This window comes from Petaurus breviceps, unplaced genomic scaffold, assembly GCF_028583685.1.
Source record: "Petaurus breviceps papuanus isolate PSGF00001 unplaced genomic scaffold, PetGlider_PUasm1.0 47, whole genome shotgun sequence".
In the NCBI taxonomy this organism is placed as follows: Eukaryota; Metazoa; Chordata; class Mammalia; order Diprotodontia; family Petauridae; genus Petaurus; species Petaurus breviceps.
In genome coordinates this window covers 12,259,915-12,278,047 of record NW_027186349.1, presented here as the reverse complement: position 1 = coordinate 12,278,047, position 18,133 = coordinate 12,259,915, and the positions used below count along the sequence as shown (strand labels likewise).

The 18,133-nt window shown below is 36.6% G+C and overlaps 1 protein-coding gene and 1 non-coding gene across 8 annotated transcripts in view; both read left to right on the top strand.

Annotated features, from left to right (window-relative positions):
• The window catches only part of TRIO (trio Rho guanine nucleotide exchange factor), a 534,181-nt gene that overhangs the window by 217,751 nt on the left and 298,297 nt on the right, over nucleotides 1-18,133 (top strand). For all 7 annotated transcript variants that reach the window (XM_069101424.1, XM_069101423.1, XM_069101425.1 and 4 more), the window contains one exon: nucleotides 9,178-9,292. In XM_069101424.1, coding sequence (XP_068957525.1) covers nucleotides 9,178-9,292 — 115 coding nt within the window. The remainder of the gene's footprint in view (nucleotides 1-9,177; nucleotides 9,293-18,133) is intronic.
• LOC138171857 (U6 spliceosomal RNA) lies at nucleotides 6,002-6,107 on the top strand. The gene has a single exon (XR_011170985.1). It is a non-coding gene; the product is annotated as a U6 spliceosomal RNA (small nuclear RNA).

The following is an 18,133-nucleotide window of genomic DNA, read 5'->3' as shown; positions in this document are numbered from 1 at the left end:
AGAGAGTAAATAGGAAAGAGAGGGCAGCTAGGGATAGGGTAACTATAAAAAAAAGAAAGAAAAGTCATTAAAGCTCTTGCTAACTGTTACCTAAGTGCTGTTGCCTCTTTTCCTTCTGATTAAGCCCTGTGGTACTGAGTAAATGCTGAGCTTCCATGATTGCTGCCATTGAAAACAGATCTCACACACCCCGCGTGCATGAATACACACACAGACACACAAACCTACACCAGATCTAGTCCATTCTGTATGTAACATCATCCTTCTGGTTTTCTTTTCATGATATGGATAAGTTTTCTGTAAGCTAATTTTCTCTTCTTTTTGATATTTTGTGAGGAAATATTCCTTTAGTTTTCTTTTATCCTTAGTTATTCAACAAGCATTTATTAAGTACTTAGCACATGTGTGTATAATTCTTAGTAATTCTAAATGGATGTTGTATCCCCCCACCCTCTTCTCTCTCTCTCTCTCTCTCTCTCTCTCTCTCTCTCTCTCTCTCTCTCTCTCTCTCTCTCTCTCTCTCTCTCTCTCTCTCTCTCTCTCTCTCTCTCCCCCTCTCTCTCTCTCTCTCTCTCTCTCTCTCTCTCTCTCTCTCTCTCTCTCTCTCTCTCTCTCTCTCCTTCTCTCTCTCTCAGCAAAAAGATTATATGTATTTTGTCTCCTGGCACAATTGTTTTGCATTAATTAGAAGCTCTGTGTTGTAGTAAAAAGAACAATGAATTTGGGATCAGAGATGCAGGGATTCAAATCCTAGTCCTGCTACTTCCTACCTGTGTGAACTTGGGTGAGTCACTCAACTCTGTTATAAAGCCTCTTAAAGCTTCCTTTCAAAAAATTAGGGGGTTGGACTGATGATTTCTAAGGACCCTTCCAGCTTGAAATTCCGTGATTCTCTTAACATTCTATAAGAAATAACCTTCATTAATGTTTTTACATTTGTCTATCTCTTACAGAATCTTTGGGTTGAAAGAGATCTCAAAGACCATTTAGTTCAAATTATAACTGAATAAATATCCATTCTACTTCACCTTGTACAAGTGGTCATCCATCACAAAAGTGAGCATTTTAGGATCACATGATGCGTTGAATTTAGGATAAATAGTCTTTGTTCAAAGATAACCAATAAAGAGGAACTAAACATCTTTGCTCGAGGCTGTCCGTTCCACTTTGAAATAACTAATGATTAGGAAGTTTGGTTGTTGTTGTTGTTTTTTTTAAGGTCTTATTACCTTTTTTTAAAATTTAAACTTCAATGTCATTTTCCAATGACTCTCTTTTGTGCTCCCCCCACTCCCCCTTCAATGGAACCCTTCCTTGTAACAAATATGTACAGCAAACAAAAACCAAATAAACACATTTGCCTTGTCTGGAAATATGAGCCTCATTCCCTCCCTCAGTATGCCTCTTCTCTCCCCAGAGGTGGTGACCTCATTGATCAGAATTCTCAAGTTTTTCAGGGTTGTTGCCCTTATTTACATTACATATTATATACTGTCATATAAATTCTTCTTCCAGTTAAAGTTTTTGCTTACAAATCAAATCTAAATCTGTATCTGTTACCTCCACTTATTACTTCTGCAAATGATTTCTTTAAATCAGTTGACTTTTTTTAAACAGGTCAAGTTAGAGTACTATAATTGCATGAAGTATCTCTTTTTCATCTTTTTATTTTCTTCCAGTTTGCTATTTACTTTGACCTTCGCTTTAATCATTTACAGGTCTACCTGGAGTCAGGGAGCTGATTTTGAAATGACTATGTCTCTAATAAGTCATCAGATGTTTTGGTGGAATGAACAGTATCTTTGGTGTCAGAAGATATTGACTTGAACCCAAACACTTCAACTTTCTACCACCTGTGAAAGTTTGGGCAAATTATTAACAACTCTGAGCCTCAGTTTCCCTCTACAAAAATAAATATTTGACTAGATGATTTCTAAGGTACTTTCCAACTCAAAAATCCTATTAGTTACAGCCAGTTTTGTTGTTGGAATGCCAGGCAGTCTTTGCCAAGTCTAACACTTTCCAACTCTTCTTTAAGAAAATATTCACATTATATAGGCATAACTAGCCTATAAACCTTTGACTACTTTAATTTCTTGGGCCCAAACTATATTTTCCAACATAGTTTTCAATTTTTCCTCCCTACCCCCCAACAGACATTTACATTGGAGCTACAGAATATCCAAGTGTATGTAGACTGCGTTTGGAATATCTTGCCAAGTTCTTCAGAGGACTTCTCTGTTTCTTCACCCTTTGCAACCATTGTTGATACATAAGCTGCAGTTATCTTCATGGTGGTCTGTTTATTCTCTTTGTGAGCAGCTGCAAGTATCTTGTGATCCTGTTTCTTGTTGCCTTTGGGTGTATGATGAAACCATTCTTGACAACTATCTGTTTCTCTGAGTAGAATCTTTGTATAGTCTTTGCATTTAGCACCACTATTTTTTTAGTATGGTTTTTTTTTTCATGTTAAGCAGAAATTTAAATAGAAATGTGGCTAAATTCCTCCAACAGCCTATGGACTTTCTTTTATAAAATAAAGATTATATAGACTATGGGTCAGCAAATTATGGCCAAATCCAAGCAACATCCTGCTTTTGTACAACCCCAACCTAAGAATGGTTTTTGCATATTAAAATAAAATTTTACTGAATTTAAAAAAGGTAAAAGCCATTCTTAGCTCCAGGGCCATGCAAAAATAGGTCATGGGCAAGTTTGGCCCTTATACCATAGTTTGCCTACAGCTGATACAGACCAGTAACTAAACACATACTTGCAAATATTTAAAGAAATGTATGTCTTTATATTCTGCCTACAGGCATTCATTATTAATAACTCATATTTTCTCTTATTCAGAATTCCTGAAAAAGTCGTTATTAATTTAATGTAATTAATGTTTTTATTATTAATTTCCTATCATTAACTAACATAAAAAACATAAAGAATATGTCTCCTCCGGCTGCTTTTTGATCACTGATGACAATTATCATTTTAAAAAATAATTATAATTATCCATTTTATTGTGAACTTAAGTCATCAACCAAGAACAAACATTTAAATAAGCAAAGAATAGAATACTATATAAGAAATTGTGATCTCTTCTTATGCCTCATCTGTTTAAGACACATGCGTGTATATATGCATACATATACATATGTTTGCAATAATATATATATAATTTTAAAATATAGCAACAGTACTGTATCATTTTCTGGACTTTTTTGTTCTGTGCATTTAAAAAAAATCAATCTAATAATAGATGTAAAGCATTTTGCAAACCCTGAAGTGCTAAATAATTTTTAACTATTATTATGTCATTCAGTCAACAAACATTTATTAAGGGTCTATAATGTGCTGGCCCTCTGCTGAATGCTGAGGAGACAAGGATAGTACCTTTTCTCAAGGAGTTCATGGTCTTGTGGAGGAGTTTGAATAGAAACCCTCCCTGGTAAAGAAAAGTCCAGCAAAAGAAATCAATATATTGACTATGTCTAGGGTTATATCTCATTCTGCATAATCCTGTGTGATGGATAGAGTGAATATGATTAGCTCCATTTAATAGATGAGGAAATTGAAGCTCTAAAAAATTCAATGATAGTCACACAGCTAGTTAGCAGCACAGCTGGGACTCCATATCTGGTTGTCTTGCTCAACATTCAGTTTTCTTTCAGCTGTATCTCACAATAGTCATCCTCATTGAAAGACTAGAAAGAGATTTGTAAAAGGGAAAGATGTGGACTGGTATTATTGAGCTAGATAAAGGAGAACAGATGGAAAGCCTGTGGGTGCCCTTCAAGAGACCTAGAGGAGGATTCATAGCACATTGGATATACCTCTTGTTTTAAATGATAGGAGAACATGGTCAAAAGTCAGTTACCGTAAGCTGAGAATGGACTGTGACCTGAATGTTAGAGGAGTGATCTGCATCATTGGAGGGAATAGGTTCATTGTTAAATCACCAATGCGTTGATGTATTAGTGTAAATGTAAATCCTTATTCTTGGGTTCAGAAAAATCCAGTTTAGAGGTACAAACCAGATGTGATCTGAGAACTCTAATGGAATTGTAATATTAGTCAACAGTGTGAAATTGCAAGCAAAAATAAAATCCTAGTGTCTAACAAGGGAGGGAAGAGTTCAGCTGTACTCTCTTCTGGTTAGAGCACATCTTTCATGTTGTATTCAACTCTGAACATCATGTTTTAGGAAGTAAACTAGTAAGTGGGAGAGGTTTCCAGAGGAAGGTGATCAAGTTCCTGAAAACACTTGAGTATAAGTTGAAAAAATTTGGGATATTTACACTGGAGAAATGAAAATGCAGGGAGACATGAATACTGTTCTTGAATATTTTTGAAGAACTGTCAAATGGAAAAGAAATGAGACTTTTTCTAGGAGCAGTGGGTAGATATTGCAGAGGCAGAGGTTTGGTGTTAGGAAGAACGTCTTTGAAAAGCTATACAAAAATGGAATGAGCAACCCCAGGAGGGTTTTGTGGAGGCAACCACAGAAGAGTTTTTCAAGCAAAGGTTGCATAACTACTTTCCAGGGTTTTATACATAGGGTGCTTGTTCAGGTGTGGGTTGGACTAGATGGTCTAGTCTGATTCGATGAATGCTGGAATAAAATGGAATTGAGCCAGATTATGAAATGTTTTAAATGGCACAACCAGGAATTTATATTTGATAGGGACTGGGAGGCCATTGAATATTTTTCAATTTGAAGTAACATAATCAGAGTAATACACTAGGAAAATTACTGTGCAATAGTGTGGAGAAAGGATGAATTAGAGAGGGGATAGACTGAAAGCAAGAAGACCAAAAAAGAAAGCTATTTTGTTAGTCTAAACTGGAAGAGATGACTTTGTGAATAAGGATGGTTTTCATTTATAACGAATGTTAGGAAGTGCGTGCAAGTGATATATTTTTAATTCCAAATTAATTCCATTTAATTTAATTAATGAGAAACAAAACCCATTACAAATATGAATAATCATGCAAAGCATTCCTACATTGGCCATGGCCAACAACAACACTAGTAAAGAGAAGTAAATATGCTTCGATTTGCACTCTGAGTCTGTTGGTTCTCTATCTAGCTGTGGATAGTATGTTTTATCATGATTCCTTTGGATCTGTGATTGGTCATTGTATCAGTCAGTTACTAAGTCTTTCAAAGTGGATTATCTTCATAATGTTGCTATTAGTGTATAAATTGTTCTAGTTCTGCTCACTTTACTTTGCATTAGTTCATACAAGTCTTAGGTTTTTCTGAAACCATTCCTTTCAGTGTGCTTCCATTATATTAATATACCATAACTTGTGCAGCCATTACTCAAATTATAGGCATCCCCTCAGTTTCCAATTCTATGTCACCACACAAAAAAAAAAAAAGCTACACGAGAGATATTGTGGGGATAGAGTCATTAGGATTTGACAACTGATTGGTTGTATAGAGCTCACTTTTGGGCTGTTGCTCACATATATATACCAAAATCCTTAAGTTGTGACCAGAAAACTAACTGTTAAAGGGAAGGAGAGCTGGAAAGGTAGAGGAAAGCTCTCGTGACTTTCTGCTATGGGGTTAAATGGATGACTTTCCTGTATGTCTGAATTTGTGTTCATGTTGCCCTACCTTTTTTTAGGTCTCTGGGAAAGTTTTATCTTTGAGCTTGTGCTCCAAGCTAAATGGAGCATATATTAAATATATGCATATGGAGCTCCAGGCTAAATGGAGCATATATATTAAATATAGCATCACTGACACAACTGTTTGGGGTCCCAGTAAAATCATTGTGGTCACTTTTCCTAAGAGGTTGGCATAGAAGCTAAGTACAAAGTAATTTTGGAGTGAGGGGGCAGAGACTGTACATGTAGATTATTATGACAAGAAGTACCAACAGAAGCAAGAGGATGTTAGCTTGAGGATGGTTTTTGGGATAAAAGATACCTTGACATGTTTTTAGTCTTCAGGATGATATAGTGGAGGGAGATATTGAAAACGTATTGGTTGCTCACTTTGGCAGCACATATACAAAAATTGGAACGATACAGAGAAGATTAGTATGGCCCCCTATGCAAGAATAACACAAATTCGTGAAGCGTTCCATATTTTTTTTTAAAAAGGAAAGACATTGTATTGGGATAAGAGAGGTGATTGATGGGACCATATCATCAGGAAGACAGGAAGTGATATGATCAAAGTTACAAGGACAGGGATTACAAGGGATTAAATTACCTATAACACTGAGAATAGAGGGAAGGAGCTGGGGGTGCAGGCTTATTGAAAAGTTTAAAGCAAATGGAGAAGGGAGTTAGAGAAGTTCATATCTGTGTGGTCACAGGGGAAAGAATATTGAATTTAGAGGCATAGGACCTGAGTTCAAATTCTGCCTTTCTCATTATAACAGTTATCTCCATAACTCATATTTCTCAACAATACAATGAGAGCTCTGTATTATATGACCACCAACATCTAACCCCCCTTTTTGCTCTAAATGTATGATTATAGAGTGACTTCAGTCTTTTCATTAATAATATGAAGTGAGATCATGTGCTGAGAATGAAATGGGAGGGAGTGTAATTGGGGTGTAGAAGAGATAAGGGATTGTTCAAATCATTGTTGGGAATGTGATAATAAAAGGTGATCAAAATGATTGTCAAGCAGTGAGGGCCAGGTTGAGGTTGGATAGCATACATTTGTAGTGGACATCCCCAGCATAGTTTTAGGAACTTCCTTAGTAGCATTTGTCTTCTGTGAAACAAGGTTAAAGTAGGTAGGTAATAGAAATATCCCAGATTAAGCACTGGGAGGAGGGATGTTAAAAGTAAAGGAAAAAAGCACCAATGTAATAGCTGATCATAGGGTTAATAGTAAGGTGGAAAGGGGGCCAGAATAGTATTAATAGACTGGGAGGGAGAAGGAGAAATTGAGGGGCTGGAAATGGCAATTCAGTCAAGTCAATAAGCTTTTATTTAGCACCTATTATGTGCCAAGGATGATACGAAGGGATGGAGATACAAAGAAAGGCAAAAACTGGTAAGGGAAGAAGGTGGGAGAAGTAGAAAGATAGCAAGAAAATTGCTGCAAGAGAGGGACATTTCAAAGTTCAGGATCTTGGAGGTAAGGTTCTAGATGACACAGAATTCAAAGTTGTGCTGGGGAGTGTGTTGGCTGACGTAGAAGGAAAATGGGGGTTCAGAATTTCAGAGACATGTTCGAAGGATCTTCAGTGCAGATCACACACTCTCTAAGAGTGATAGGGAAGAGAGGTTGATAAAGGAGCACTAAAGTTGGGTGTCAAAGTTTGGAGAAAGGTGTGAGAATTTCTAGGTGGCAGGTAAATGAGAGATTTGGAGAAAGTGTGAATAGTCAGATGGCGTGACCTTTGAAGTAGAAGAAATTGTTGAATTAGGATGACAGAACCAGCACTTGGTGTTAGTAGTAGGGAGCAATGAGCCTGTTGACTTGATCGCTAATCTTTGCTAATCAAATGTGGTGGTAAAAAAGATTAGTTAAAACTGGAGAAGGCTGCCATTGGTATGGAGTCTTCAAAAAAGATAATCATATGAGAGGATGTTGAGTCCTTTCAAAGAATTATTAGTAAAGTAAAGGCAGATGGCGCAGTGGAAGGAAAAACAACAAATTTTGAGCAGGGGACTTGGATCCAAATATCATTTCTTCTAATTTTGCCTTAGAACTCTGGATCTCAGTTTCCTGATCTGAAAAATGGGAGATCTGGACTAGATGACTTCATGAGGTCCTTTCTCTTTCTAAATCTGTGGTCAATCAACCTTCCTTGAATGCCCTTGCATTCAAGGGTCTACATGATTGCAACTCATACTGTTTTAAAATCATTATCTTTAGTCTCCTTCACATCCCTACTAACCAGTTAATCTATTTCCAGTCAATTCTCCATCCAGTCAACTGAACCATCATTTATTAAGCACTTACTACTATAAGCTAAAGCAGCTGGGTGGCACAGTGAGTAGAGTGCCAGGCACTGAGTCAGTAAGACCTGAATTGAAATCTGGCCTCATATACTTGTGTGTGACCCTGGGCAAGTCACTTAACCTTGTCTGCTTCCATGTCCTCATCTGTAAAATGAGCTGGAGAAGGAAATGGCAAACCACTTTGGTGTCTTTGCCAAGAAAACCGCAAATGGGTTCTCAAAGAGTAGGACACAACTGAAACTACTTAACAACAACTCATGTGCTAAGCACTCCCCTGAATGTGGTTTGTGGATTCCCGCCTTTCTTTCCAACTGTTACCTATCCAAATCCTACATATTTTGGAAAGCCAAATTCCAACCTTTCTTCCTTTATGATGAATCTTTTCTTGAGCATCCCCATCCAGAAGTGAGTTTCCTTTTCCTGAGCTTAGAGTATTCTCTGTGTCATTTGATTAAGGTTCATGCATATACTACCTTGCATTATTATTTATTTCCCCAACTAGATTGTAAGCACCTTGAGTGCATGGATAATGTTATATATATACACCCATCTCTGCATTTATTCAACTCTCCTAACTTTCAGATCTCTTATCTTTTACACTTGAACAATACTTTAAGGACTTGCCTCAGCAGGGTGTTGAGGCTCAAATGAGCTGAGCTCTGCAAACCTTAAAGCTCTAGATAAATGCCAGCTATTCCACACATTTTTCAGGGTGATCGGAATCGCTTGCAACCTGCGGGATAGTTGTTTCCATCCTTTTTCTTTCAGGGCTAGAAGCAGATTTTTTCTTTGGTAGAAAAGGGAGGATTTAAATGCTACTGAAGGTGAATTTATTCTGTATATATACACATTTCTTCCAAAATGAAAATTCATTCTTCTAGATGAAGAAAGAACAAAACACATTGAGAAGACAGTTCATGTAGCAGCATACTGTGAATGGTATGCGGGGCTGTGTGGTGACCCACTGACATTTTTCATTCGATGAGCTGCCAAGAGATTAGAAATAGCCTTGGCATGCCTACGGTAAAACAAGGACTCTAGGCTGTTGGCATTGCTGTACCTGACTGCTGCTTTTGATTAAAATGAGCTTTTCACAGTATGCCTTATATCATTCTATTGGATGGAAATGAAGTCTTTAAAAAAAAATCCAAAAGCAGAGTCACGTTTTCTTTTGGTTTGCTATTATTTCCTTCTGTGTATTTTCTAAGTGTTTTCTGAATGTTTGTTTTTCAGGTGGTAGAGATAAACGTGGAGGTCCTATTTTAACCTTTCCAGCTCGCAGCAATCATGATAGAATACGACAGGAGGACCTGAGAAGACTAATTTCATATCTAGCTTGTATTCCTAGGTAAGTGTGATTTGTCTCTTGTAAACATTCTGGTAATTTACTTAATTCAACTAGTTTGTAACTTTTAATGGCACCATCATTTCCCCCGTCACCCAGGAGTGTGTCATTGTTAATATTTTCTTGTCATTTCCCATATCATTTCAGTGTCTGCATCTTATCATTTGGATCTCCCAAATATCTCTTTCATCTTTCTTGTCTTTTTTTTTGTTCCCAAAACCATAACCCCAATTCAAGCTCTCATTGTCTATTGCCCGAATTATTGTATTCACTTGTTGTCTGGTCTCCCTGTCTTCAGCTTCTCCCTCTTTCAGAGTTATCCTACAAATTGCCACCATATCAGTCTTCCACATGAATGCTCCAGTCACATCACTTCTGGACTCTTTGAAAACCTTCAGTGATTCCCCATTGGTTCTCACATACATTATTAACAATGTGATCTTTGGAAATTCATTGAATTTCCCTCAGTCATAATTTTTCCTCATCTATAAAAGTAAAGATTATACCACTGGGTGCTACCTACCTCTTACAAGGATGTGGTGAGGAAGGTGCTTTGTAAACCTGAAAGCTCTAGTGAAATGTGAACTGCTGTTCTTATTAGCCTGGTTTTCAAAACCTTCACAATCTGACTTCAGCTTTCTTTTGTCTTATCTCCTTGTTCTTCACATCCTTTACATTGAAGCCAAACTTGCCTACGCACCCCAGCCTGGTTACATTTTCCTACTTTTGTAACTTTGGTCATGCCGTCCTTATACTTTAAATACCTTCTTCACCACCTCTCACTCCTGGCTCCCCACTCTCCCTGTTAAAATCTTGTCTATCCTTTATTATCAGCTTCATATGGAACTTTCCCTGGTCCTCTCCCCTTGAAAGTAATCTCTTCCTGTCCCTCACCCATCTACTTCATGAACTGTCATAGAACTTTTTCATTTTTTTTTTTACAAATTTACCCAATAACATTTGATTTTATGATAATTCATATATGTTTTCTTTTTTGCAATAGATTATAAATGCCTTGAGAGTATAGTCTGTATCTTTGTGATATTTATGTCCTTGTGCCTAGCAAAAAAGGTTTTTATTAAATAGGAACCTAATTAATGTTTTTGGATAAATGATTAGTCCCCAGCAGCCACTTATACTCAAGTTTACAATGATTTCCTTAATTTTTCTAGCTTATGTTTCTGACACATTCCTTGTTCCTTTATTAACATACATCAGAATAGGGGGAAGTAGAGTATCCTGGTACTGTGTACTGATTTAACCATACTACAAAGCAGTCCATTGGGAAGGGAAATCATAGTCACATGTTGCTTATCTACTGATATTCCTTTTATAAGGGTACAAGTGGGGTAATAATAAAAAATTAATTTACTGTCATAAACACAAACATATAACAGATGTATGTACAGCACACTAGGTAGAGGTATAGCCGGTTCAGGAAGACCTAGGTTCAAGTCCTGCCTTCAATAAATACTAACTTAGTGACCATGGACAAGTCACTTTATCTCTCAAGTGCCCCCCTAAGCCATCTTCTTAAGACTATAATAAGCTGTAGAACAGTTTGCAGTTTGCATTGATGGAGGGAGTTTTCACTCTGATGAAGTCACAGATCGAGACCAAACAATCAAAATCATAAACACCATTCTCTACCCCTTTCTGTCACTGACCATCAGAATAGGGGGAATATATTCAGTTAATGCAAAACATTTTATGTACAGAAGCTATCACAACTCTGTATATCTGTACCCAGGCAAGAGGCAAAACATCTAAAGTATGAATTCCCATTTAACCATCAATCACTCCTCATAAGTTCTAACAGCTTATTTTACAGAAATTGTACTTGTTGTTTTAGTGGGTATGAATTCTGGTGTTTAGAAAAAATAAAGTCTCTTTTCCCCATAGGTCACCCAGCAGTCTTGGTAAGAGGTATTAGTAGTGCCTAACTTTGTAAAAGATACTATCTTTGTGAAGGATCCATTTATTTTTACTCTTGGCATCTGTTTTTTAAGTTAATTTATAGGACAGCTAACAAAAGAGAGGAAAAAATTTAGGTAATTCACTGAGACTTTCTTCTTCTATCCCCCTCAGCTCACATCACTCAGATGCCTTCCAGCGCTGTCTCCTTCTTTACCCCTGTCTCACATGAAGAGGTAGCTTTCTTCCCAAGGAAAACCCTTCCACATGTACCATTCTATTCCAATTTCTCCAGCACATTACTCTCTGTATCATCTTCACTTACTCATTAATCTTTAGTCACTTCCTGTCTACTGGCTGCTTCCCTACTGCCTATAGACACTCCTATGTTTGCCCATCCTCAAAAAAAAAACCATCACTTGATCCTCTGTCCATCCCCTCAACTATCATCCTATGCCTCTCCAGCCTTTTGTGGCTAACCTCCTTGAGAAAGTCATATGCAATACTTGTCTTCACTTTCTTTCCTCTCACTTGGTTAACTCTCTGCTTTTGAGCTTCTGAGCTCATTATTGACCTGAAATTGCTTTCTTCCAAGTTTTCTCAATCCACATCCTTTTTCCAAACCTTAACTGAATATTGGCCATCATCCCATTCTCTTTGGTATTTTCTTATTTCTGGGGGGGGGGGGGAGAGGGGGAGAGGTTTGGTTTGTTTTTTAACTTATTTATTTATTTTTAGCTTTCAACATTCATTTCCACAAGATTTTGAGTTATAAATTTTCTCCCCATCTCCCCCCTGTCCCCTACCCCAAGATGGCAAGCCTATTGAATACCCCTTCCTCCCGTCTGCCCTCTCATGTCCCTTCCACCCCCACCCCCCCTCCTACTCCCTTTATTTTCTTGTAGGACAAGATGGATTTCTATACCCCAGTGCCTGTATATCTTATTTCCTGGCTGCATGTAAAAACAGTTTTTTTTTTAACATTTGTTTTAAAACTTTGAGTTCCAGATTCTCTCCCTTCTCCCCTCCTCACCTACCCCCCTGGGAAGACAAGCAATTCTATATAGGTTGTACATGTGTAGTCATGGAAAACATTTCCTTAGTAGTTATAATGTGAAAGACTAACTATATTTCCCTCCATCCTATCTAATACCTCATTTATTCTGTTTTCTCCTTGGAGCCTGTCCCTTTTAAAAAGTGTTTGCTTCTAACTACCCTCTCCCTCAATCTGCCCCCTCTTCTATCATCCCCCCTCTTTTTCCCTTCCTACTTTCCTGTAGGATAAGATACCCAATTGAGTGTGTTATTCCCTCCTTAAGCCAAATTCAATGAGAGTAAGGTTGACTCATTCCCTTTCACCTCCCCCATCTTCCCCTACATTGTAGCAGCCTTCTCCTACCTCCTTTATGTGATATTCCACCCCATTCTATCTCTCCCTTTCTCCTCCCAATAATTCCTCTCTCACCTCTTAATTTTAGTTTTTAGATATCATCCCTTTACATTCAACTCACTCTGTGCCCTCTATGTATACATGTACACACATATAGACACATGTACCCACCTATACATACATATATGTATACATACACACATATACATATATATTCATTCCCTTCAACTATCCTCACACTGAGAAAAGTCTCATGAATTAGAAATAGCATCTTTCCATGTAATGTAAATAGCTCAACTTTACTAAGTTCCTTATGATTTCTCTATCATGTTTATCTTTTCACGCTTCTCTTCTTTCTTGTATTTGAAAGTCAAATTTTCTGTTCAGCTCTGGTCTTTTCATCAAGAATACTTGAAAGTCCTCTATTTCCTTGAATGTCAATATTTTCCCCTCAAATATTATGCTCAGTTTTGCTGGGTAGGTGATTCTTGGTTTTAATCCTAGCTGCTTTGACCTCCGGAATATTATATTCCAAGCCCCTCAGTTCCTTAATGTAGAAGCTGCTAGATCTTGTCTTACTTTCTAGGTTTTTGTGACACAGTTTTCTCCTGGTTCTCCTCTTACCTATCCGATTAATCTTTCTCTGTCTCCTTTGCTGGATTTTCATTCTGTTCATAGTCACCATCCATGGATGACCTCTAAGGCTTCATCCTGGGACTTCTTTGTTTATTTTTCTTTTAAAACTTTTTCATTTGGTGATTTCATCAGCTCCTATGGATTCAGTTCCCATATCTATGTATATGAGGACAAATGAAAAAGATTAAAATTTTTAGGAGACACGATCAAGGTCTCTTAAGATGATGAAGGGTAATGATAAATGAAACATGATTGTTTATCCAGTTTGGGTATTCTAGAATATGAAGGTATTTCTTCAAGCTTGAAAGAGATAAATTTAGAACAAATAAGATTAGCCAGTTATAAGTGTACCTTTATATAACATGTCTTACTGGCACTTTTTCATAGATAGAATACTGAAATTTTATGCTTCAACTTACCATGCTAGGTTTTATATGTTCATCAGTATATCAGATCATGAGTAGACATTTAACCCCTTTGGGAAATGGCCATCATTTTCTCCTTTCCCTTTAAATTTTCTGCTTTATGTCATTCCACAGAATTGTAGACTCTTGGAGTTGAAGGGGACCTTATAAACTATTTCTCTAATCTAACCTCCTTCCTACTGCAGGAAGCCCCCTCTACAACATCTCTAATAGGGGCTATTCAACCTTTACTTTTCACTTCTGTCCATTGAGTCTAGTTATATTTTCTGTTACAAAGCACAAATTTCTTCTACATAACAGCTTTCACATGTTACAGTGTTGGAAAAGGTTAAGATATGGACTCAGAAGATCTTGGTTTGAATTTTACCTATGTGACTTCCAATCTGTGTGAACTCAGGGAAGTCATTTAACTTCTCTGGGCCCTGTTTCCTTATTTATAAAATGAAGGGAGTTGGTCCCTTCCAGTTCTAAGTCTGTGATCCTGTGTCTCAGTTTCCTTCTTTTTCATCCTCTTCTCTAGTTTAAACTTCTATTCCTCACATGACATGATTTCCAGATTCCTCTTCATCCTGGTCATCCCACTGAATATCGTCTAATTTTTTGATCTCTCTCTTTAAAATGACAGACACAGAACTGTCCAGAGTTCTCTAGGTTCAGTCTGAACAGAGTAGAAGACTATTCAGGGGTACTGTCATCTCTGTCTTATTCTGCTTGGTTTTCTGTTCCTCTTACCTGCTTCTCTTTGGTGCTAACAGGTGAAGTTGTGAAACTCACAGTGAAATGCCTGTATGAATCTTCTAGGGGAACAAATGGCTAGACAAGTCTTTTTATTTGCCCTTGAAGATGGTATTCAGGTTTCTGTCTATAGGGTTACATTAACAACTCAAATAATACTAGTTCTGGTATTTTTCTAATCTTTGAGTTTTCCCTTGCTTGGATGTTTAAATCTTCAGTATACTCTGTGCCAAATGTATTCTGGAATGTTTTACTTTTTTCAAGAATGATTTGCAGGTGGCTTCCTAAGTAATCTGTTATTTAATGTCACAGTTACTGTAGATTGAAGACTTCAGTTTCACCTCTCACTTTTTTTTTTTTTTTTTTGCTTTTTGGATGGCAATTGGGGTTAAGTGATTTGCCCAAGGTCACATAGCTAGTTTTTGTGATAAGTTTCTGAGTATGGGTTTGAACTCAGGTCCTCCTGACTCCAGGGCTGGTGCTCTACTCACCTAGCCACCCCCACCTCTCACTTATTAAACAGGAAATCACTTTCCTCAGCTCAATGCCTAGTGAAGTAGAGCTTCTAAAGCTTTAGAAAACTATTTTGGAAAAAGAAGAAAACTATGTTGAATGAGAACATCAGTGTAAAATTGGGATTCCATTTACCTTAAAGGAAAGGAAAGACTGTGGGCAAAGTGCCTTTGGGAACAACTGGCAAATAGGCAGATGTATGTCATATAGCACAGGTCTTGAACTAAGGACCGTTATATGAATGTCTGGCATGTATCCACTCTCTTGTTAGGAACTGTGCATGTTGATTAGGTGCCCATAAATACAAACCAGCCTTTAAGATGGCTGTAATTCATTACTCTTTAAATAGCACCTCATTTTGTACTTGGAAAAAATAAATGGATTAGGAGAGAGATGCACAGTTAGCCCTGTTAAGCTACTATTTTTGAAGCAACTGGGTAGTAACTATTTGACTGGTGGATAGGATGAATGTTATACCTTCTTTAGAGAGTACAAAGTACTTGGCAAGTTCCAGATAATCTCCAATCTATTGTTTTCCAAGTATTCTGCCATACAGCCTAGAATTATCCAGGATTCCTTCTAAGCCTTTCTTCAAGTGGGGAAGCTTTGTAATGTTGTTGTGTAAATTATATTAAGAGGAAGACATTCTAGAGTAAAATCTGTCTTGATCTAATGAAGATTAATATTTAGATTGCAGGAGCCATAAGGCAACTAATAAAACATTTGGCTACAGGTTTTCTGATGGTATTTATTTGATATATGGACAAGATATAGTTATTGCATAGTTAAGTACTTCAATAGCAATAGCATTTTATAAAACATTATAGAATTAGTAGCACATTATCATATACCTTAATATAGTTCTGTACTTTGACCTATGTAAACCTGAAGTAAATATTTGAATGAGAACTAGCATGCTGAGCCCCATTAAAACTTAATAAGACTCAGATTAATTGTTTTGATGGGCCTGGTTGACTTTAACATGTCTAAATGCTCTATATGTTTTGAAAAATAGGCCGTGAAGCACAATATGTTTCCATTATATGGTTACATAGATTCAAATTTCCTAACAGAGAGTGGACTGGAAGTGGGAGGAAATGATTATGTGACAGTGAGTTATGTCCGTATCAACCAGTTTTAAATGGAATCAATCGTTTAGGGAACTTTGATGAAAGGGAGTAATTTTGTAACTCCCGCCAAAGCCAAATTTATCTTTTCCTTCAATCATGTAAATTCTCTGCTTCATTGAATCTAACCAGGTATGACTCAGCTTCCACAGTACAACAAATATGCTGATAAGAACTCTTACTTAACTCATTTTGTCTTCCACATAGGAATATAGGTATAATATGAACTCTGACCTTAAAAAAAAACCTATAATATAAAAGATTCATCATGTTTACAAATCAAAATAAGAAACAACTGGGCTGGGGTTTCTGTCTGTGTATTACGTGTTACACATGAATGTATTGTTTTTAAGCATTCTGTGGTAAAGGACACAGAGAAGATTATTTTAAAGATGTAATTAAGCAGAAAACCCACACTTAGGTGTAGCACTTAGCTTTACAAAGATTTAAATTTAGGCCAATTTCCAAGGTTGATTGCCGAAGGCTAGATATCAGATGATTTCTCCATTGTCACAGTAAAGCAGTGGTTCAAGTTAGGTGAAAACCTAAAATTATCATTGGCATTCACATAGTACTTTGGTATTTTCAAAGTGCTTTGCAATCATTACCTTGCTAATGACCTGGCTCCAACACCATTAGACCACACAAGCTGTGTTTAATGAACAGACTATGTAATAGTGAGGATTAGAATTGTCCCTTAACTATGGTGTAGCTTGGAAACCATCACAAAGCCTTCCCTAGAATATAGATAGCACCTGAAGCTGTTAACAAGGGACACCAAGTCATATGCTCTTCTTTTCAACCTGGATTAAAGGGATTTTGAAGCAGAAAGTGAGCTTTTTAAAAAGTACGTATTCTGACTATAACACCTTGTGTGATATCTTTATATCTGGGTCTGACACTTTAATGAACCACAAGTAATCTCTGTTTGTCTCAGTCTTTCTCAACTGCATCTGCCTCCAGGATTGTGGTGAGGCTCAAATGAGGTAATGTTTGTAAAGTGCTTGGCATAGTGCCTGGCACATAGTAGGAGCTTTATAAATGCTCATTCCCTTCCCTTCCCCTACCCGCCAGCCCTCAAGGAAAGATGTTGCTCATTGATCAAAATAAATCTTGAATAATGGTGGGTACATGAATTGCTTGCTCCTGATCTTTTTTCCTAAAGATTTTGTTTATCTGTTTTGCCATAAACATTAACAAGGAGATAGAAAGAAATATGGCAAAAAAAGTAGAAGAAGCCTTGAAAAGCTGATGAGAGGGATGCTTTCTCTATCTCAAATCAGGGAAATATTGCAGACTAGAATTTTTATTGTTTTAGAATTAAATATTTAAATAACAATTATTTTTTAAAGACTATCCTTGAGTTCTACACTTTTCCCCCTAAAAGAACTCTTTTATCCCCCTTAAGAAATATAGAAAAAGGTTATGTGTATTTGTTAAAATAAATTTTGATAATTCTTGATAGGTGATTTCAGAGGACACTAGTCAAACCTCATTTGGATTATTATTTTCAGTTCTCTGAGCCAAGGATTTTTTTTTGTTGTTGGTTGATTGGTTTGTAAATGAATTTGTAATTTATTAATCACAACAGCATTTATATGCATTTGAAAAATAGCAAAAATGTGTTTGTGAGAAATTGATTCAGTCTATGGAAGGAATATTAGCTTATTTATAATATTGAGTTATTTAAGGAGATGAACTCCTTGCAATTTTTTTTTTTTATCATTCGTAAGTTGGAAACAACTGATTTCATAAGATCATAGATTTAGTTCTGGAAGAGACCTCCAGGGTCATTTAGTGACTTGCAATGCATTATAGTAGAAAGATGGGCTTGAAACCAGGAAAGACCTAGGTTAAAACCTGCCTAAGAACTTTCACGCATATATAGTGGATTGACACATTCTTATTCCTCCCTACCTTTGTTCTTTTAAAAAATTGAATTGAGTTTTTTATTAATAACTTAATCATCAACCAACATTTCAATATACAGAGAATAAAAAAGATTTATATGAACCCATGTGCTTCTTAGTTTTTGTAGCATATATTAAATTTAATACAATAGTATCAAAAAATTATCATTTATATCCCCTCGTAAACTACTTTT